The sequence below is a fragment of the Stegodyphus dumicola genome, chromosome 7 (assembly GCF_044657685.1).
Source record: "Stegodyphus dumicola isolate Sdum_Otavi_A_Nest chromosome 7, ASM4465768v1".
Taxonomy (NCBI): Eukaryota; Metazoa; Arthropoda; class Arachnida; order Araneae; family Eresidae; genus Stegodyphus; species Stegodyphus dumicola.
The window spans coordinates 73882433-73906245 of record NC_140774.1 but is presented as its reverse complement, the minus strand read 5'-3'; the positions used below and the strand labels follow the sequence as shown (position 1 = coordinate 73906245).

Here is a 23813-nt window from a genome sequence, read left to right as displayed (position 1 = left end):
ATTCGTTAATTCTGTATAATAAACACCCTTTTGAAGTAGAAATGCTTAATTTCTTTTAATAAGGACGCGAAACATTTCAAAGCGTTTCCTCTTGATAACCAACGCACTTTTTTTGCAGCAGAAGATTTGCGTACTCACTTTCCATTTCAATTAAAAATTCTTTAAACTGGCTATGATTAAGAGTTTTAACTATAAAAATGGAGTCGATAATCTTTATAATCAATTCTATAATTTTGCCAATTTCTTCTGGAAATGTTTGCGCACAAAGCTCTTCTTGGTAAATGATACAATGGTAAACAAGTACCACGTCAACTGATAAATGAGCCATTGTACTGAAATCAGTATAATGGCCCATTTATCTACTAGTACTAAAATCTAAAAATCTTACTAGAATCAGTACAATGGTAATTTTAACTTGATACACCAAATAACGTAAAAATTAATTTCGTGTCAAAAAATCTCAATTTTTAGTTTTTAGACATTTCCAATTTGAAGTTGTTTTCATATTATATGCAACCCAGATATCGTCAATGTATTTTATGTGTCCTAATTGTAGTTGCTAGAAACATTTTGGTTCAGACACTGAAAAGAGCTTCAAATTTAAAATGTCCAGAAGCTCGAAATCCTGATTTTAAGTTTTTTGGCTTCTCATTTAAGATAAAATTGCCATTGAATAGTATATTAATTCAAAGCATTTCATTAGTTAAAATTTGGCATGTGATAATTTTTATGAAAGCACAATTTGATGTATAATAAGTACAATCAGAACGCTAAGATCGGTGTGAAAAAATTTCCTAGGAATGACATTGGCGGATATGTTTTCAATTGTTTTCATGCTTGGGAAAAATTTGACGGCCTTTGTGTTGTATTTTCAAGATTTTCTTGCTCTTACGCACGCGCGTCCGCGTGTGCTGAAGAGCATACTCAAGGAGCCAATTCAGCCACATTTTGCCGACCACTGAGCTAGACAATCAAGATTCCGCTGCACGCTAAGCGTTCATAGACATGAAAATTCAGTCTAGAACAATGTAGCTAAACCTTTTTTAAATGATCATGTATCATATATCATTGGGCTTGGCGAGCTCGAAGTTAAAAGTGAAATTACTACCTAGGTGATACTGATTAAACAAATAGGTTTTCTACATAATTTTAATTAAAAAAATTCAAAATCTCATTGTAGTAAGTGCAATTATTTGTTGCCTTATTCTTCATTAATGAGGTGAATGGAATTATTTAGTAGAGAAAAGATAATATTTTCCTTCACTTGAAAACAAAATTTACTTTTCATATAATCAAAATCGAGTACAAATATTCACCTCTCTGTTGCCAATCGATGGTCCGATTCAGTATGCATCAACTTTGAAAAAACTTTATGCAGATACAGCATTGCTAAATAAATTCACAAACTTTCAATCGCTTGTAAGGCAGTTTAGTAAAATTCTTGTTATATACTTCTCTTATATTTTCTTTCGAGAAAAATCATTAAATTGGAAATTAATCACTTCCACTTAAAGGTCAGTTGCATATTTACTAAATTGTATTGGTAAATTAATTTTTAACAGACACAGACAGTTAGCGAACAGGACAATCAGCCGACAAGACATTTAGCCGACACGGGCAGTTGGCCAACAGGACGCATTTAGCCGATAGTTACATTTAGCTAACATCGACATATAGCGGGCAGGACATTTAACCGGTACGGGCATTTAGCTGATAGGACACTTAGCCGACAGGGACATTTAGTCGACAGGACATTTCACCGACAGGACATTTAGCCAAGCAGGCATTTAGCCGACACGGAAATTTAGCCCATAGGGCATTTAACCGGCACAGTTAGGTGAGGTGTATTCAGTTTAATAATTAATCTTCAGATATTCAAGATTAAAACTGTAGTTGAAAACTGTTGTGCCAAACGGTGTTCTTTATTTATATACTTTATATAATTTTTTTAAAGACAAAAGGCTTGCTCTTCCGTCATAAAATAATACTCCACAGAGTCTTTTGCATTTATTTAACAAAAAAAAAGGCTTGATTATTCCCATGTAAATGTATATTTATTTTCTTCCTTGGGTTGCTTACTGATGAAATTGCAATAAATATTTCCCAGGAAAAAATTGGGAACAACTTCTATTAATTATTGTGCATTTTTTAATGGATTCTTTGCTCTGAAGCTTGCAACAAATATTTCCTGCAAGCAAAGCAAGGTTAAACACCGCCGAGACGTTAACTCGCTGAACACTGGTAGTTCAGACATGGGTTCGATTCCAGGCGAACGGGCTGGCTGCATGGACGTTTTCGTGGTCTACAACATGTGTAACGTATATACGACCCAGTTTTCCATACAAAGTTCTCCACGAAGGCATCCCTTCCCTTAGGCAGATAGCCCTAGTGCGCTTTGCCGTAATCTCAATAAACCAAACCAAATCAAACCTACAAGTGGAACAATTTCTGTTTTGCAGGACTTGAAAATTCACCTAATAAAATCATATGTTGTGTTTATTTTAGATAAAAGTAATACCCGAAGCGAATAGTATCTTTAAATAAATGCAGTACACGAAACCAATTTTCAGATCTTGAATTTTAAATTCTATAATTAGTTGTTAGTGCACTTGCTGCTTAGTTTATTTTTAAATAACAGAAGGTAATTTAAATTTTTTTTTAGTTCAAAGCAGTGCAGATGCCATAGTTAGAAAACATGCACTCACGTAAAAACATTCCTTCTTTCAAGCATCCAAAAAACAGCAAGCTGAATTAAAAAGTTTTGGGGGGGGATAAGAGAGACCACAGAGTAGGATAGGTGAATGAAGGAACTGTGATTGCAAAATCAAGTATCAAGGTAAGAAATGTTGGAAAATTTCGAAGAATTTCGCTCGTCACACCTGTATCTTAATTCTAGATTTCTTTCCAAATCTTCTGATGTACTGGGTTTGAACTGCTAGTTACGGAAAACATTTCTCAAGAAAATGCTTAAAACAAATAAAATATGAGTAAATCAAGGCTCATGGAACTTGTCTTGAGATACATGCGAAAAAGTCGCTCCAGATAAAAAAATACCACTTGAGTTGAGACTTCACGAAAATAATGCCCAGATGTGGTACGGCAAGCCAAAAAAGGAAAAAAAATAAGAATTTAGCAGATATTGTGAAAGGAAAAGAAAAATAACTTTATAACAACGGAATGATGGATGCCGTCGACGATGGGCGGAGTCAACAGAATGCTACTCACGTGCGTTGCCAGATTCCAAATGGCCGGATGTAATTCCACTGACTGGGGCTCTGGAGACAGTGTAGACGCAATAGAACACAATTCCAACGGTGAAGGCCAAAATGACACATCTGAAAAGAAACCAAAATGTAAATATTAATTCAAGAAGGAGAACCGCAGAAAGTTTTACGAGCCGGATGACATATTCGTGCGATTAAGATGTCCTTCCAGGAACGGTCAACAAAAATGGAGGCATGCGGATGATTTGCCTAACAGAGCACGCTTTGATTGGGAGAAGATTCATGTTATTTCACCGAATGTTTGTGATAAACCATACTCGATATTTTTTAAACCCCGATATAAATGGTCCGGTTCATTACAGAAAACTTGAAACATGAGCCCATACGCGTGTTCAGGGTTATATTAATTTTTTATTCTTCCTTAATATTTCATTCTGAATACAGTGTAATCATTCTAGTTTTTAACTCCCGGTATGCTTCACTTCCTCCATTCAAGATCTGCACTGATCTTTTTTAAGAATTTAAACACTCATTTATTGACGTTACAACTTCCTCCAGATATACAGTAGACAGCTATGTAAAGTAAATCTAAACGTGTTAAAATATCCAATACTTTTAAATAGGGATCAAGAGATAATCCAGTATGCATAATTACTTAATTGCTGCTGAATGAAGTGTACGCAGAGATGAACTCTAACCTGGTTCTCATTTTTTCTCTTGCCCAATTGGTCGCAAAATAACCCCGATAAACGAAAAATTAATCTCTATATGGCATATAAGAAAGTAGACAAGAATAAGAAAATGAAAAATCATTCATGTCTGAACAATTCTTTTCCTTTAGATTGCTCATTTTTAAACAAAGTAGCCCATATAAAACCGCAATTACGAATGTGTGAACACACATTTGCAAGGGGAAAGACAGCGTTTAGTATCGAATGGCGCTCCGAAGTATTCCGTCCTATCACATAGGATATAGCTCTGACTTAGGTCATTGGACGAGAACCCATAATTTCAGCACATTGCATATGCATGTGTTTAAACCATTTTCTGCCAAAATGAAATAACTGAAAAATTAACATGAAACTGATTTTGTGTTTTACTGTATGTCCAAATAACGCAGTGTACCTATTCTGTAAAAAAACAAATGTAAGCTTTGGGCTATTGCGAAAACGCAGCATCTCTGCAATTGTTTGAACGCAGTTATTTAATGTTTGGGAAAGATCTACAAAACGTTTTGCGTTAAATTAAACTTCATACTCGCTGTTGTTATTTTCTGCTTACTGTAATGTATATATGTCTTCCTTTTATTTTCATATCTTTTTGCAAACATACACCACAAGTTTTCAGTTTTAATAGCATTAAGAGTTTGCAAGTTTGTATGCTAGGAAATCATCCTTCTCTTTGTTTTGCAATGCAAAATTCTCTTTTTACATTTCTGTAAATAGATAAACCATTTCAAAGCAATATACAGTATGTTATGGCTTATACAGCGCACTTTTAGTAAACAAAAACAAACAAACAAACAAACAAAAAAAGACCGAAATTTACAGGTGCGTGTTATACGTCGGATATAAAAATGATAGATTTAAAAATAACGAAAAGATGAACATACAAATATTAGATTTCTAGATATACCTCAATGTTATTTATTTAAGAGAAATGACATAACGTATGAATTTAAAAATGTTAATTATCGGATCATATGAAAAGTTTGCCATATTCGTCTTCCCTTATATCTTGAGGCACATCGTTGAGTTCTGTTTCATCTTCAGCCTCACTGTTACGCTGATCCACAAATAAATAATCACCTTCTGTTCCATCCAGATTGTTAGACATACTACATTTTTAAATGACTTTGAATTATGTCGGGGTTAACTTTATTCCATGCTTTTATTAACCACTCACACACTATTTCTAGACTGGCATGACGTATTTGGCTTCCATTTTTAAATGTTTTTTCGTCTTCTAAGATCTACGTATTTCACCTGGTTGTTTTAAATTTTCTTTGAATCTTTTACTGAAACACACATCTAAAGACTGAACTAATCCGCCTGAAAACTAAAAGACTTTCTGGATTCTTTAAGGTAACAGAACTTTTTTGACAACACATTTCTTATCCAATATCTCGTTTTCCTTTTCATCCATCCACTCTTTCTCGTGAACGTGAATTAATACACGATTTAAAAATTACGTCTCGGCATCAACTTTCTTTTAAAAATAACCACTGGTTTTAATTTTCTACCGTATGCTAAAGAGGAGAGCACTATGGTGAGGTGAAAATTTTCTTGCCTGTTGTTTTTGTTCCTTTCACATCAAATATGTTATTTCTTACCATATAAAACATTACTGAAGTTTCATCCATATTTATAATATACGATAGTAAATAATCTTTTCCCCTTCGTAGGTCAGTAATATACGTCTGGAAACATATCAATTTGTTATATAAATCTTTCGCAAGCCTTTGCGAAACTTTTGTTTTTTTGTCGTAAAGCTAAATTTTTCTGTACCATAAATCGGCTACACCAACTCAAAGCTATTTTATAGTTTCCACTTTTACTTGCATTCTTTTTTGCCCTTGTAGAGTCATTAGGATTTTTTTCGAAACAGGAAAAATGCAAAATGAACAATGTCCTCGCCGGGACTCGAACACGGACCTCTAGAATATGCGTCGAGCGTGCTGACCACAACACCACGAAGGCATGATAAGGAGGCGGGAGAAATACCTTATATACTCCTCCTTTTAAAAGGCAACTGGAATTTTAGGGAACCCAATCGCCAAAAAGAATCATCATTCGCTACCTTTTAGTTCGGGCACCACTGCAGAGACATTAGGATTTTTTTCGAAGCAGGAAAGATGAAAAATGAGCAACGCCCCCGCCGGGACTCAAACCACGGACTTCTCCAATACGCGTCGAGTGTACTGACCACTACACTACGAAGGTATGTTAAGAAGGCGGGAGAAATACCATATACCCTTTTTAAGGCAAATAAACGTACATTGTTTCTTTTTACAATTAATACATTCTGGTGATTTTCTAGGACCCGCCTCGCAGCACTTTCTTCTAGGATAGGGCATTTCGTTATTCCTTTATTCTTTGGCATAATAATTAGTTTGATTTCCACTCACGTATGGAGCAATCAAAAACACCAAACATCTTTGCTGAAGTACGATTTCCATTTTCTTTTTCAAACTGAATGACTCTGCATTTGAAAATATGTGTTTTTTTTCATTATTTAGTACTAAAAGAAACACATTTCAACTAAAGCAAATGCGATTTACTAAAGCTTTCGATGTTCACTTCAAAATTATGGTTTCAAACGACTACTGAAAGAGAAAGCGTCTTACTCCTAATACCGCGAATTCATTCTAATCGGTAGTCTTATCCCAAATTATGGCCCCCTTTTCTCGAAACCCTAGAATAACACTCTTGTACACACCTGCACTGAATACAACCCACTCTCTTTGCAGATTTATTTACTCCATCAAGCATTTACCCCACACATATATTGCTCCCCTTATCTCTTATCAATTCAGTATACCATTGCTCGAAAACCTGGTAAAACTTTTCGAATGAATGACTTCAAAAGATAAGAGCATCACGCATGTATCTTTCACGTTTCTTCGTAAAGAAATGAGTGAACGTTATACGGCGAATATACCTAGAAATTAAAAAAATGTAGTTTGAAATTATAGGTGCACGTTATACACCGGTGCGTTTTATACGCTTGAATATACGTTAGTAACCGTTGTCTGAAATTCATTGTGTAACTGCGGTTGTAGATGAAATACAGTTCTGTAGACATTCCGTGCCCTTGCCTTTCCTACATGAATGATCGGTAAGTGTAATCCGTTACCACAATTTCTTTCTTTGATTTTTATTATATAAACAGCATCACAATATTTAAGAGATTAATATTACCCATTATTTTTTTTATTAAAATGCGCTAAAAGCTGCGATTACGGAAAATGTTTGCAATACCATAATGTACCGACAGCACTGATGATGCCATCTTTTTTAAACTCTTCTTTACATTTTTAAACTAAAATAACTTCGAAATGCCTAATAAGATACCTAATATGTAGATGCTCCACAATATTTAAACAACCTTCCATAAGCTTTGCCAGTGTATAATATTTTTGGGTACTTAACAATAAACTTTTCTTTTCTTTTTTCTTTTTTTCCCCCCCTTCTTCGTTAAATTAAATGTTATGCCAATTTCTGGCTATTAGCTCTGTGAAGCAGTTATGTGGTTATTACTTTCCTCGAAATCGTCGAATTGTGATCATTTCTCGAACGATGAACATTACTTTGGTAATCATACGCAACTCTGTTTTCATGTTCTTTTGTATACGGCTAAAATTTTTTGTTTCAAAACAGATGGGCAGCGCGACCTTTTCGATGATATTTTGATCTGCAAAAAGGTAAGTTTTGGTTCCGTTAGGTTAATTGAAAATGGCAAAGTCACAACGGCGATTTGTTTGAGAGGAAAGATGCCTTCGTAGAGGACCTTCTGAGAAAACTGGCTCGTATTCACCTTACGCATGGAAAACACCACAAAAACCAACCATGCAGCCAGCCCCGTTCGCCTGGGATCGAACCCAAGCGAGGTCAGCTGCCAGTACTGATTGCTGTACCCACTGCGTCACTGGTGTTAGGAAATGCCCAGCTGCGAGAAGATAGCTTTCCCGCAAAGCGGGTTTAGGGTTGCCAGAAAATAGCAAGGAGAGGCTGGGTTGCCTGATTTGGTGCGAAATCACCCGTTCGGCGACAAAATAGGCGATATGCCATAGACGGAGCGAGAACATTCTAGAATGAATTCTTACCGGTCTTCCCGAGAATATTCTCTAAGCCTAGTGAAAAGATAAAATATGCCTGCACGCAGAATAGCAGTTTACCGTGAACACTATCTTGATTGCGTTGAGTTCAGTAGCAGTGCTTTGATTTCGGAGATTAAGATTAGCTCGAGAGCGGTCGACCGAGTCGGAAGATGTACTTTAGTGCTTTGCCGCGAAGCTGTCTTCACCGTTATAGTCTGATAGCCTGAAGGCTGTGTTGCTGATTGTTTCAATGTGTTTATCGCAGTTTTCGGCGGCTGTAAATGTGTCTTTGGAACTCTCCTGTGTAACACTGACGAATACATTGTGTTTTTTGATTCTTCATCAAGTGTTGTCATCAATCACTCTAAATCAACGAACCGGTAGGAAGCAACAATATAAAGATGTAATGTGAATAAAATATTGAAAATGAACTTCTCATTTCTGAAGATAAACCAAAACGTCTAAAGATGAACTGCGATGAGAGATTTCTAAATTACATTAAAATAACGATTGTTTCATGGTTGGAAGGCGTTGAAAATTCTTGCATTACTTTTGTAATAGGGACTGAAAATGTCACAGGGATCAAACCTGGAGTCGTGTGCATAAAACACTAAACACTGGTTCACGCAAAAAGAACAAGCGGAAATCTGAGGAGAAAAACATTGCTGTATTAAAGCAAATTCCATTTTAGAGATATTTATACGAGAAATAAAGAGAGAAAAAGTGTTCCAGAGTATTGATATATATATATATATATATATATAAAAATTTAAACAAATTTTAATTTTAATTTTAACAAACACGTATAAAATAAAAAAGCAAATTTAAAGAAAAAAAAAGCCAAAATAATTTTTTTTAAAAATGTGCAAACATATAAAAGATTTAATTCTCGAACTAATCTACAATATCATTTAAATTCAGAAGCATAAGCAAAACAAGTGCTAAAACAATCCATGAAAACAAATTCACTAATTTAGCAAATTAAAATTAATCCAAACAGTTTTTTCAAAAATGCATAAGAGAATAACTGTTGAGTAGGCAGGAGACAGACTTATCAGGGGGAAGTTGCCTCCAAACCTAACTCTCCAATCATTCAATTCGTGTTTCGACATTCATGCAGGCAAGGGTAAAAGTCAAAACCAAAAGTAAAAGCTGAAGAATGTCCAAAAAGAAATACCAATAAAGTGGTACCCTTAGAAATTACCATTTAAGAATTAAAGTTCTAAAAGGAAAATACTAATGAAGTCTTTTGAGAAACAAGTAAAGTCAAGTATTAAATTAAACTTTTTTTAAAAAATTAAATTTAAAAAAAATTTAATTTTTTAAAAAATTAAATTTAAAAAAATTAATTTAAAAAAAAATAAAAAATCTAGAAACCAATGTATTTTAGAAACCCTTGTCTACAGAAACCTCCCCGACACGAATATGCATATCAATAAAAAGAAACTAAAAAAGAACTAGACATAATCCATAAAATCCAATAAGAAACAAAAAGAACTAATTTACAATTTTTAAAAAACAAATATATACTTAAAAAATATATTTTCATATTTAGAAAATACTTAAATACTACATAAAAAATTTTAAAAAATACTTAAAGCAAGTAAATACACTCATGTCCATAAATTAAGGATAATTCGGAGTCACGCGGAAATCGAACTCTAAAATAAATATATCACCTGTAAATCACTACACACATCTTCAAGAATCATATGCAAATTTCAGGAAGTAACTAAATGACACCGATGGTACGTCACAATGACGAAAGTGTAAGAGAGTGATATATAAGGAATACAGGCAAAGAAGTAAAATTGTTCGCAGGCGCTTTATAAGCATTTCAGTGCAATAACCGAATAGTTATGACAAAAAGGACGCATTTGGATGATTTTTTACGTGGTAGAATTATCGGCCGTCTGGAATGTGGGCGTACCCAACTGGATGTATCAGACGAACATGGAATTGCCCAGAGTGTCATCTCCAGGCTTTGGCAACGATTCCAAGTGAGTGAGTAATGTGAGTAGACGTTACAGCACAGGTCGCCCCAGAGTTACAACGCCGAATGAGGACCGGTATATGGCAGTTACTGCCAAAAGAAACAGGCGGAGCACAGCCTCAGACCTGTCTCGTCAGCTCTCTTCAGCCACTGGTACGACAATTTCAAGGCAGACCGTGTACAGACGCTTAGGGCAGATTGGTCTATATGCTCGTAGACTGTCAGATGCGTTCCACTTACTGCAACTCACTGTCGCCTGCGGTTAGCCTGGAGTAGAGAGCATGTATTGTGGACACCGCAACAGTGGGCTTGTGTGATGTTTTCCGACGAGTCCAGGTTTAGCTTGCAGTCTGATTCTCGCCAGACTTTCATATGGAGAACTCCAGGTACCCGTTACCACCAAGAAAACATCATTTAACGACACCGTTACGGTGCAGGAGGGCTCGTTTGGGGTGGAATTATTCTAGGTTCCAGAACTGATCTGCATGTTCAAATTGGAACCATGACAAGCCAAATCTATTGGACGTCATTCTAGAATAACATGTACGTTTGTTTCGGGGCGCCATAGGCGCACAATTTGTGTTTATGAATGACAACGCCCGTCCTCACCGTGCAAACATCGTAAGCGAATGCCTTCAATCGGAGGATATCACCCGTATGGACTGGCCAGCATTCTCACCGGACTTTAATCCAGTAGAGCACGTGTGGGACATGCTTGGCCGACGAGTTGCAGCCCGTAAACCTCCTCCTACATATCTACTGGAACTTCGGTGAGCATTGCTTTTTGAGTGGTGTAATATCTCCCAAGATCAGATCGATAATTTGATACTCAGCATGCCTAGTTGTTGCACGGACTGTATTGCATAGTCTGGGAGACATACAATGTATTAACAATCATACCAACCATGTAATATTGGTTTTTTTGTAAATAGGTTTTTTTTTTTTTTTTTTTTTGTAATTTCCTCCAGGGAGAAAAAATAGCTAATTTTTTTAATAATATCAAACATATAGCATCTTTTTTTGCTCTTTACCTTTTGTTTAATAAATAAGCTTTACAAATACCGTATTTATGCGAATCTAATGCGCCATCGAATCTAATGCACATCACCATTTTAAAACTTTAAATAATAAAAAAATTATTTGTCGGCGAATGTAATGCGCATCAATGATATGAGGAATTTATTGAATCTTATTTTATACAAAAATGGATTTGTATATAAACTATCAATTAATGGTATGATAATTTTATTTAAATTTAGATACCATATTTTATACAACAATGGATTTATACATAAAGTAGCAGAACATAGAATTAACCTATTAGTGGGCTATTGTCATGTGAAACAATCATTGTTAATTAGCGCTACCGTATATACGGTACCTATCGTAAAATATGAACATGAAATAAATCGTAACATTTCTATCTAGCTAACAGTTTCTACAATCAGTGATTAATAGTAAACGTCTTTATTCACTAATGTTTTCATCACTGGAATCCTCGCAGCTCTCTTCGTCAGAAGCAGATTCATTTCTTCTTTCCTCATCATCGTCATCCAGGGTTCATAGCCACATTTTAGTTAAAAAAATAAGCACCTATAAGCACTTTTCAAGCACATTTTAAGAAAAAAAAAATAAGCACCTGTCTAATTACATTATACACAAATGCATAACCTTAAAAATTAGACTCGTAATTTAAAATATGAGAAATGCAGTATTTATTAAGAGAGAATAAGTATTACCTCAACCATGGAAAATAATTACTTTTTTTAAATTTTAAATAACAGTTCAATTTACAGGACTAGTTTACAATGAGAGAAAAAAAAACTATGCAGAACTAAACTATATTACAAGATTTAATGATGAAATTTCACTTCAAAATAGAGGAAATAAATAATAATAAGGCATATTTATTCTATTCGCTTGGAACTTAATAATTAATACAATTTATTTTTCCACTCATATTGATATTTAACTAATTTAAATCTAAATTCTGAACATTTTCTAAATTTCCATCGTATATCAGTTTTTCCTTAACAGATATTGCAAGCAAAGTAATTTAAGTAAAAAGAGGAACATTTCTGAAATCAGAAGACAGAAATTTGCTTCATGCAGTCATCCTTTAACAGTAAAAGCTTAACTACCCGCATACTTGAAAATTGGCGAACATTCGGACAGTCGAGCGTAACTTGAAAAAGAGGAGCGGAGGGGGGATAGACTGTAGCCGTTCTTTAGATTTTTCTGCTAAATAAATGCTTTTGACATTTTGATATGTGCATCATATGAAAACAAACCAACGGAACAGACATAAACAAATCTCGGACCGAACATCAAAATTATCTCTGCAAAATATCGCAAACGTTATTGCGCAATACGTGCGCGGTAATTCTTCCCTACATGATATTACGCAATCGGATTCAACAGCTGCTGCCGGTATTGGGAGAATAAAGAACTAAATAAAGGAAAAGAAAGAGACTTACCAACCTGGGGTGTTTTTCATTCTAATTTTCAACAGACTGCGGTAAATTTCCGGAATAGAATCATTCTTCGCTTGGGTTGGTAGACCGCAGAACTTTTAGTCCTATTCAATCCAGATTGGAAAGTGACCAAAAAAAAGGAAAAAAAAAAAAAAAAAAAAGGTCCGTTGCTTGTTTTGACGCGAACTGTAACAGTTTCACTATTCGAGATTTTGCGGAGAAAGGGGAGAACCTCCCAACCTTCGTACTGTATAATGTATTGGCCAAAAAAATGAAATTATTTTGACTATTCGATTACTTTCCCTTTATTTAAGCCATTCCGAATATTATTCCTTAGAAAGCTAATCTGTGTTAAAACACAACCATTTTTGGAAGTTTACTATACTTCAACAGTTACTGCAACTACTATGTTATTATAAACATTCATACATATGCTCATAATATAAGTATAATATAAGTATAACGATCATAATAAACATGAATATGAACTGACCAAGCGGAACGAGAATGCAAATTATTAAGATCTTGATAGAAATTCAAAAGTGTGTAGTATTTGGGTGTGAGGAAAAGAACGCCGAATGTACCGGAGTTTTCTATTGCTTTCGCAATTCTTTGACCAACAGAACGACGGGCACCTACCTGTCTGTACTCTCCGCGCACACCAAAGGTTATGTTAATTCAGAGAAAGAGGGAAAAGCTATTTCCGGGAGTATGATTCACCATCTGATATTCCATATTAGGAAGAAAAGTTGTTTATTTAGTTTCGGCTTTGGTACGGGGAGAAATTGCGCGTTCATTTAAAAAAAAAAAGCACTAAAAGCAAAAAATAAGCACTAAAAGCAAAAAAATAAGGGCTTTAAAGAAAATGTAAGCATCTATAAGGGCCTTTATATTTTATTTTCAAATATAAGGACTTATAAGCACTTATAAGGACCGCTACGAACCCTGGTCATCGTCATCCTCGGCGTTCCAGAGCACGTCATCGTCACTGCCATTCAATGAATTTGAAATGCAGCATTTCTTGAAAGATTTCACAATCATTGGTGCTTCGATGCTTTTCCAGGCAGCAGAAACCCAGTGTGCAACAATGTGCGGTGCAGCACGCTTAATTTTTCCTGTCGGGGTCAATACACGGTTTGGCTCACAAAACCATTTTTCGTACTCCGCCTGAACGTACCCCTTAAAAGGTTTATTTATACTAACGTCCAGGGGTTGTAACACAGACGTCATCCCTCCAGGAATGATAACAAGATCACTGCCTAGGCTGTGCATCTTCTTTTTTACGTCTTCGGTGAGATGACCACGAAATGCGTCCAAACAAAGCATTGATGGTGGATTAGAGAGCCCACCGGGACGGCGTTTCCATACATTTCGGAGCGAATCAAGCATTAATGATTCCGTCATCCACCCCTTCTCTTGGTTTCGAATCAGGACATCATCTGGGAACAGCCTTTCATTCTTAGGGGTTTTAGGGCATGTTTTCCGTTTGAAGATTAAGAAAGGGGTAAGCTTGCACCCGTCTGTTGTTATTGCCAGCATCACTGTTACGCGTTGTTTTTCACATCCCGAAGTTTTGATGATAACTTCCTTAGTCCCCTTCTCCGTAATGGTGTAGTTACGAGGCATATCAAACCAAATTGCCGTCTCGTCAGCGTTGCCAATTTGCCCCATTGAAAAATTCTTTTCCTTCCAAAGTGTGATGACATACCGCTGAAATGTTAGTAGTTTTCCCTCAAAATCTGCAGGAAGCTTTTGGCATATTGTTGTACGGCGTCTTAGAGATAAACCCATCCTCTTCATAAACCGATCCACCCATCCACGGCTATCCTAAACTCTTGTTTCGGTATTCCAAGAACTTCAGCCTCCTCTTTTGCTTTATTTCTTATGGTGTCACTAGTCACAGGTTGTCCATTCTTCCTCCTTTCACGTACAAATTACAAAACTTTTTCTTCAATTTTAGGGTGTCTTCCTTTGCGAGGGCTAGTGAATTTCTTTCTACTAGCTTTAGTTGCAAACAGTGCCAATTTCTGTTGCCGCCACAAGCGAACATTGCTCTCAGCTACGTTGAACTCTCTCCCTGCCTTTCTATTGCCATTTTTTTCAGCATGAAGAATTACTTTACGTTTGAAAGTAGCGTCATATGACATTCTTCTCTGTTTGACCTCCATTTCGTGACTACGTACTCTGCAGTTTGTATCCTCTATGCAATAATGTGTCAACGATAAATGTAACGGTATATGTAGTCGAGAAATTTGGTTGACGTCATCGGCGAACTTTGCACTTGAATCTAATGCGCCATCGAATCTAATGCACACCCCAATTTTGAATACTACATTTGGCCAAAAACAATGCGCATTAGATTCGCATAAATACGGTAAGTCAAATTTGTTTTGCTTCTAACTCTTAATTTCTGGACATGAGTGTAGTAAGTTTTAATTCTAACTTATATATATATGTTGTTTTATGCATTTAAGTAAGATTCCTCATACCAACTCCTTCGAACTCAGCTGCTAAAACATTTCCTCTTAACTTAGTTTTCGTAGATAACTTGAAAAACAAAAAAGAAACTTTCAGAGTAGATTGCTAAATGATAGTGATGGTGATGAAAAAAAAATGAAAGGGAAGCACTTCAAAGAGTTTCAGCTGATTCATTCATTTGGGATTGGTCAAGTGCTATTATGTTCGTACAGAAAGATAATAATCATTTTTGACGGTAGGAAGAAAGAAAAATGAACAGGCATAGATTTCTGTACTTAGCAAAGATGAGAAAAATCAATGTTTGTTAACAATATGGTTGGGTATATTGAAAGGTTGCGCATTGCTTGGATAGTTGTTTTGTTGTGTTTTACATATGCTAAACAATAATTTTATATTGTAACTAAAAATAAGATTTAATAAAATCTTAAATTTGTTTTCATAACTATTTTTCATAAAATGTTGCAAATAAAATTTATTACGTAAAAATACGTATTATTCCTAGTTCCCCCCCCCCTCCGCTTGCGGGTAAATCTTTTTTAAAGAGTTAATTTTTTTGGTTACAGGCGGAACCATCATACGAAAACGTTGCGAAGGAAGCAACGCAAGGTAAAACGTTGTCGTACAAAACATCGTGGTAGAAAAGAAAGCAAGGAGAAAACATCGCAGTTCTAAAGCATCATCGTCGAAAATAAAGCGGATCAAAACTTTTCAGTTTAAAAACATCGTTTTTGAAAATATCGCGGTAAATAAAGCACCCGCAAATCGTCGCATGACGATAACATCGCAGACATGTCTTTTTCAGGCTTTAAAAGTTGTAAATGCACATTCGCATAATGATTTGAAAGCACGGATGAATGAGGAAAATTTTACCTTATATTTTTGAATTCACTAATAAATTTTTGCTAATAAATTAAAAAGTATATTTAAGCATTCAAAAACTGAAAATGAGTAGAAAATTCATGTTACTTGTAGGAATTAACAGAATTTTATAATCTGATAATTAATTAAACAATTTTATTAGAGATAACCAGTTACTCATCTTTCTTTTTTTTAAATCTTTTTTAATTATATTTTTCATAAACAATTACTAGTAAAATTTTATAAAAGAGATTCATTAATTAATTACCTTTATTAGCTAAATATATTAAAATTCTATTAACTGCTGTACCTAGCATTATTTTTCTATTTATTTTCAGTTTTTGAATCATTAAATATACTTATATCTTCAGCAAAAATTGGTTAGTTAATTCAAAAATATGAATTATAAAATTAAAAATATTTCTCAATTCTTCTTGCGCTTTCTTTTTAAGGCCTGAAGACGCATCTCTGCGTTGTTAATGTGATGATTTGTCGGTGCTGTATTTTTTACCATAATATTTTCGATGCCGTTTTGGTTCGTGATATTTTCGGTGGACACTTAATTTTTCAGTTTCACCTTCTATATATTCTTTATTATGTATAATTTCTTTTCAACAGATTAAATGAACAGTTAATCCCAATTAATCCGTTTCTGACTGCACCGCTCCTATCCTGGCGTATTGTTCGAAACTAGAGGTATATAATGCGATTCCGAAATAGCGCGTCAAGTAGCAAAATACATTAAATCATCATTAGAAATGTCTTAGTGACCAATGAAATTAAAAATAAAGAAAGAATAAGAAATCGCACAAAAGTATGATATTTCAAACCAACAAACATTGGAAGCTCTAAATACGTGTGTTGAATGCTCAATTAAATATGGAATCAATTAAAACCATGCAATTACTCCCATTCAAAAATTTAATTTTATATAAAAAATGTATGTAGATAAAAGACGATTGAAAATTTCGGAAACTTATTTTAAAAAATAATTTTATAAAATAATTTTACAAAACTTACATGGTACGACTTTTATTTACACCATATTTATTAACTGAAATGTATAAAAATTATTTCTGGAGATCATTTTTAAATACATATCGATATTCGATTTTATCTTTGGCGAATCGATCACATTCCATATGCATGCACTTTTGCCGCTTTCGTATGAGCATCATGATAAACTTTAAAGTTTTATTCAAATACCTAGATATAGTATGCAGGTACTATATTATATTTCTTTTGCATGACTTCGATATCATATTATATGTTGTTTAGCTGCTACCAGTTCGTTCTTCACGTGTTACCAAATGTTTAACTGTTTCATAAATTGCCCTCCATGTTATTCAACTGAAAACGCTTTTGATAATTGGAGCTTATTTGCAGATAAAGACTCTGGATGTGTTACGACAGTCTTTGCTTAGCTGCCAAACATCCTTCTTCTCAGAATATAAGCATTTCCTCATTGGAGTTATTCCAAACAGAGAACAAAAGACAGAACTCGCGCAAAGGAAAAGTTATTATTCCCGTATTTTCAATGCCACGTGCAAGACTAAGTATTATGTCAATCATCGAGTGGAACAAATTCTTATATTTTCCTCTGAATCTTAATTTTCAATTTCATCTAAAAAATTTTAAAGGATGGAGAAGAGGAAATTACTACAATCTGAAAACTTCGGATTATAGGATAACATCTCAAAAAGACCACTAAACAGCTAAAATTAAAAAAATATTACATGGAATTGCAATGTGATATTCGTACATAATTACCAACTTAACGTGTTAAATACTTTTAAGCTAAGTACTTATAATAGGCTACTAGTTTAGCAAATATCCAGAAATGAGAACTTCAAATTGAGATCTTCAAAATAGCAATTCCAAACGGAAGGAAGGGGGTGAGGAATTTTTATGACATTATTCCAATCTAAATTGGCGCCTTTATTAAATAAGTAAAGATTTCTACAATTATTTTATAATAAAGATTTATTTGTTTAAAATATAGCCGTACGCAGCTAATTTTATTTCTATTCCATAGGAAGTTTTTTCTATTGTTGTATAAAGTGATGGACTAATAGTTCCCATAAAAGAAAATCCGAAAACCCAAATTAACTTATTTGAAATTAAATAATTAACAGCTTTTCTAGTATAAAATAAAGCACAGAATTATTTAAATTTCAGTAAAGTACATAAATTTGTGTTTGATAAAACGAATCAAAAACGAAGAGAGAAGTAATACACCGGGATATGGATTATAAATAGCCAGTAATAAAAGCCATGCAGGGGAAAAAAAGGATTTCTCGAAAAATGTATAATATAGTCAGGGGTTTTTCTTTCGATTTTCATGAAATATTAAATAAAATACGAAATGCAAATGAGTTCTGAGGATGACGGTTCTTTTAGTCTGAAAGCTAGTTTAACGAATTTTTAATTTTGCAAGGAATTCATAATTCATATTTCCTGTAAATCGTGATTGTGTTCTCATTTCTAACTAAAACGGAATAAGTATAAAAATTAATAATACACGTTTTCTTTGGTACTTTTAATTTGCTACATCTAATTCCTCTGCTGCATTTAAATAAACTAATTTTACAAACGTTATTACGGCTTTAAACGAAAATTCGTTACGTAAGGTACGTAAAATCGTAAGGTACAGAAATTCTTTTCGTAGGTTAATGAATCCTCCTTTCTTACTAGACTGATCGAATTAGATAATTTTCGTACAAACATTTTGTTCCAAGTAAGCTTGCACCGCACCAAGGGAAAAGAACTGTCACTTTGCCAAGTGTTAAGAAGTTAGTCATTGACACTTTTAACTTTCATACCTAACTACCGCCTGGTAGGTTAATTCACAGAGTTTTCCAATAAAAGATCTTCTTTTGGTGAGATTTCACATATCATTACCAGGACACTTCTCATTAAAGGAGTTGTTGCTGTTATGATTATTCTCTCTTGTCTGAATCAGAACAAGCTCACGAAATTCATCGTGACAAGGAATACAATATTATGCCTGTCGTCGGCAAGAGCCCCGGGCATCATATAGGAGACAGTACGATTTTACCCAGTTCCATCCGAATGTTGAGGGACAGCACCTCAGAGGGGGGTCTTGGGGTATCACAACCCCTCTTCCCTTCCACAAAACTACACCAGAAGACTTTCGGCTCGCCATACAATTAGAATGCTCCCGTACCGCAAAGATACTATACATCTACAAACATCCATGCCTTCTCCAGGACCCAAAAGCGGACCGTTCGGTACGACAGTCACTAACCACTATCCCGTTTAGGCAGCGTAAAGGAGTATATATCACTACTTACAAGAAGGTCTTCCAAGCTTGAATAGTGTTTCTCAAATACATATACATTTAAGTGCCATTGAAAATTGTGTAGTGCTGCGCCGTATTTATGTTCACGAGAGAAAGCTATGATATTTGTATAGCTACTGTGGTTGACTAATTAACAATCCATACAATGGATTATTAATTAGTCAACCACAATCCATTGTATGGATTGTTAATCAGTCGTTTTAATTGTCAGTATAGATAAAACCTCTGATTTAGACGCCTTCGGTAGCGGACAAATAGTAGGAGCTCGAAGCATGGGCCATTCAATAACCAAAAGCTTTCCAAAGCTATGCGTCAGAGAGCTGGGATTTGCAAGAGCGACAGCATCAAGAGTACACCGAGAATACTTGAACGATGGGAAAAAACTAGCGATAGGGCAATTAGCCTTGAATGAGCGTGGTGATCGAAGCCAAACTTTAGCTCAAATTACCACCAAGCGGAATCAAGACACTAGTCGTACATTCAGTAAACAGACCGCACAACGCTCGCCTCACCGTAAGGGGCTTAGGGAGCAGTAGACCCACAAGAGCCCCATTGCTCAATGCATACCATCGAGCTGCGCGTCTTGCCTGGGCAAGAGAACACTGAGATTGTAGAAGACTGGAAACGAGGAGTATGGAGTGATGAATCCGGATTCCGACTACTTAAATGCAGACAGGAGGCTGAGAATATGACATCAGGTTCATGAAGCCATGGATCCTGCGTGTCAGGTTGGAATTATACAAGGCCATGGCGGCTGAATCATGGCCTGGGGTGTTTTCTCTTGACGATGTTTGGATCTTTTGTATTTGTATACCAACCTCTCTCAATGCGGTTCGGTGCGTATAGTTGTTGGTCGATTATCTCCTTCCATTTACGTTGTCTTGTCATTCATACGGAAATAGAGTATTCTAGCAAGATAACTACACCTCTCACAGGTCCCGGTTGGTTACTACCTGGTTGGATGAGCATTCCTCTGACTTCTATGACTTGAATTTGATCCCTAGAAGCCCTGACTTAAATAGCCTGTTGAGCATCTTTGGGATGTTTCGAAGAAAGGTATGAAAGCTCATCCCACAACATTAGCGACTTTTCTGAATTATGAGCAGCTCTAGCCGATGTCTGGCAAACCACTGCCGTGTATCCGCAAACTCACTGAATCTATGCCTGTCGAGTGGCAGCCTTTATCAAGGCCTTCTCATATTTCATACTTTGCCTCAAAATGCCAGGCATTCTATGAGAAGCCTAGGTATTCTATAAAATGCCAAGGTATTATATAGAGTGCCGGCGTTTCATATTTAACGGTAACATATACTATATAGTATATGTGTGAATTTACTCTTCTAGAAATACATAATAGTAAAAATATTAGCTTCTAATATTTTATAGATAATCAAAAAAAATATTAAAAGAGTTTTTGATCGCCACAGCGAACTTCCTGACGAATTTCATCGCCTATGGCAAAACTTCTGACGAAATTTTAAGCTTTTGTGAAATCTCCAATACAGCGCAGCATCGCCAAGTATAGGAGATTTGTACATTTTCCAATATCCCGTTCACACTGAAGTAGAAATTAATTTTTATAATATTATGTTCTTCTAAATTAGCAAAAATAATAAATATTAAATTTGTTATTGTTTTTGTTGTTGTCATTTGCTGTTCTTCAGCAATTTTGATGTTTAATTGTAAACGCTTAATCAGTTTTTCAATAAAATTGTATTCTGCACTTACTTCATCTCTAAACTCGATTTCGAGAGAAAGAAAATATAGTTAATTTTACATCTTCAGAAAGAAAGCTATAAAATTAAGTGCTAAATTCGTACAGATGGTAACAAAAATAAAGTGTCAAAAAAGAAACAATGGCTTCTATTGTCCAAAGGCAAACTTTCTCACATAATTCGTTGCAATAGTATTCAAAAAACCCCCATCCCCGTATAATGCTGTCTCTTCAGACATTCCGGAAATAAATCTAAGCATAATTTTAGCCTTGGAACTTATTAATTAGATACTTTATTTTACATTCAATCCGACGCATTCATTGCATCTATTTATCGATAAATTCTGTTTTAATTTTTGATTTTGTGTGTTGTTGAAGTTTTGTATTTCACTTCTCTAAAGAATAAAGCGCGTTACAAGTAAAATTTTATTCTAAATAAATTAAACGCACAATTACACGTTATTTCAAATTTAAATGAAGAAATGTGATATACAAATTGCTACCGAACTCGTGTTACGTATGTATTGCTTGCCGCAGAGGGTTAAGAATTTTTCTTATTACGTCAGGAGATCATCCGCTAGGCGATGGCCTTGCAAAACATTGCAGTTTGTTCTTTGAGGTTAATTATAATCAAATTCTTTACGCTTTCTTTATATATATTCACTACTTAAACTAAAATTACTGCCTTTTTTTTAATGTTTTTATTTTTTCAAGCTGCTATAGTATGAAACAGAGGGCTCAAGGGCGGGAGACGCAATGTGCGACAAGTCCGCAGGCGATATGCTGTGTAACACGCAGCCAGTTAACTAAGGGGAAGGACAGCGTGAGCGACAGAAGAGAGATTTGACGTCAGAATTCGATATTTTCTTTTATTTATTTTTCAGAGGTCCTTTATTTTCCTTTATCTTTCTAGGAATTCCTTTATCTTCAAGTGAAATTTTAGGATTTTTAGTCTTTATATTTTACTTCGTATTTTGACTATGCCATTCTGTAAATCTTATTCATTTTTTTGTTTTCGACATTCATTGCTAACATCAAAGACCTTAAAAATATGCATTTAAATGTGAATGATATTAAACCTTATCGTTAAAATTGCAGAAGAAATCTTGTGTATATAGTTAAATCAAATAAAATCAGGTAGGTGGTTAGTTTTAGTGGTAAAATATAATAAGTAAATTAAAAATTATAAGGAATGAATACGCATGAAATTATATAAGCTGAAAATGCGAATGAAGAATGTGATGTAAAATACTAGAATCAGTAACATTAAGGCTATTACGAAATGAAAAATCGTTGAACATGAAAATTAAAATAGAACTACAAAATAAAGACTAAGTAGGGGTTTATATGAATAGTAATTAACCGCTGTAAAATAAAATGTTTAATTTAAAAATCTCGATATGCAAAAATCTCGGTGTCCGCCGAAAACATTGGGGACGAAACGTCGCGAAGAAAACAACGCAAGACGAAAACGTCGTGCTATAAAACATCGTTGGAGAAAAGAAAGCACAGAGAAAACATTGCAGTCCTAAAACATCATGGTACAAAATATCGTCTCGAAAATAAAGCAATTAAAAAACTTCGCAGTTTAGAAACATCGTCGTCGAAAATATCGTAGTAAAAAATAAAGTATCTACAAATCATAGCATGCCGATAACATCGCACACATGCGTTTTTCTGGTTTTAAAAGTTGTAAATGCATTTTTGCATAATGATTGGGAACGCAAGAAGAAAAGAGGGATATTTTTTTTATATTTCATATTTTTGAATGAAGTAATAAATTTTTACTGAAAAGTAAGAAGGAAATTCAAGCATTTAAAATTTGAAAACGATTAATTAATACAACTTACAGCACTTAATAAATTTTTTAAATTTACATAGTAAACTTACAAAGGTCATTAATAAATTAATGTTTTTTTATAAAGTTTTACTCATAATTTTTTATTAAAAATCCAGGCTATCAATGTTTAGAAAAAGAAAGATAAATAATTGCATGAAAAATTGCTTAGTTAATTACCAAAATTACTTTCTTTCACGATTATTTATCTGATATTATATTGGTGAAAATTATATCTTGTTTTGCTTCCCTTTATTCTTAAAGTAGCGTTAACATTTCTTGCGCTTCCAAATCTTTATGAAAATATGCATTTACAACTTTTAAAACCTGAAAAACGCATGTGTGCGATGTTATCGTCATGCGATGATTTGTAGGTGCTTTATTTTTTACCACGATATTTTCGAAGGCTGCTATATTTTTAAACTTCGATTTCCGCTTTATTTTCGGCGACGATAAATTGTATCACAATGTTTTAGAACTGCGACTTTTTTTCTTTTTGCTCTTTGCTTTTTTCTCCCACGATGTTTTGTTACCGCGACGTTTTCGCCTTCCGTTGTTTTCTCCCCGGCATTTTCTTCCGTGATGTTTTCGGCTGTAACCAAAACCTTGCTATAAGAAATTTACACATGTGAAAAACACTCATGGAAAATTAACTGAAATAATAAAATCAAAAGCATTATCACGATCGAAAATTATAAACAAATCTTTCGGCGGACACCGAGATTTCCGCATATCGAGATTTTTAAATTAAACATTTTATTTTACAGCCGTTAATTACTATTCATATAAACCCCTACTTAGTCTTTATCTTGTAGTTCTATTTTAATTTTCATGTTCAGCAATTTTTCATTTCGTAATAGCCTTAACATAACACCGCATGAGTTCCTTGTACGGAATATTAAAATTTACACGTTTTTGCTGCATTTCATTTAAACTTATTGCCTCGAATTTCATTAGAGATACAATTCTCACTTCGCAGCAACGCAAAAATACACAAAACCCCAAACTATCTTTATTAAAAACTGAAGAATATATGAAAATATGAAACACCAAATACAGTTAAAACAATTAAAAAAATTTACAATTACTTGGAG

The 23813-nt window shown here is 34.4% G+C and overlaps 1 protein-coding gene across 1 annotated transcript in view; it reads right to left on the bottom strand.

Moving 5' to 3' along the window:
- The window catches only part of LOC118191142 (uronyl 2-sulfotransferase homolog pip-like), a 115919-nt gene that overhangs the window by 53674 nt on the left and 38432 nt on the right, over positions 1 to 23813 (bottom strand). The window contains exon 3 of the mRNA XM_035361942.2: positions 3226 to 3335. Within this exon, the coding sequence (XP_035217833.1) occupies positions 3226 to 3335 (110 nt within the window). The remainder of the gene's footprint in view (positions 1 to 3225; positions 3336 to 23813) is intronic.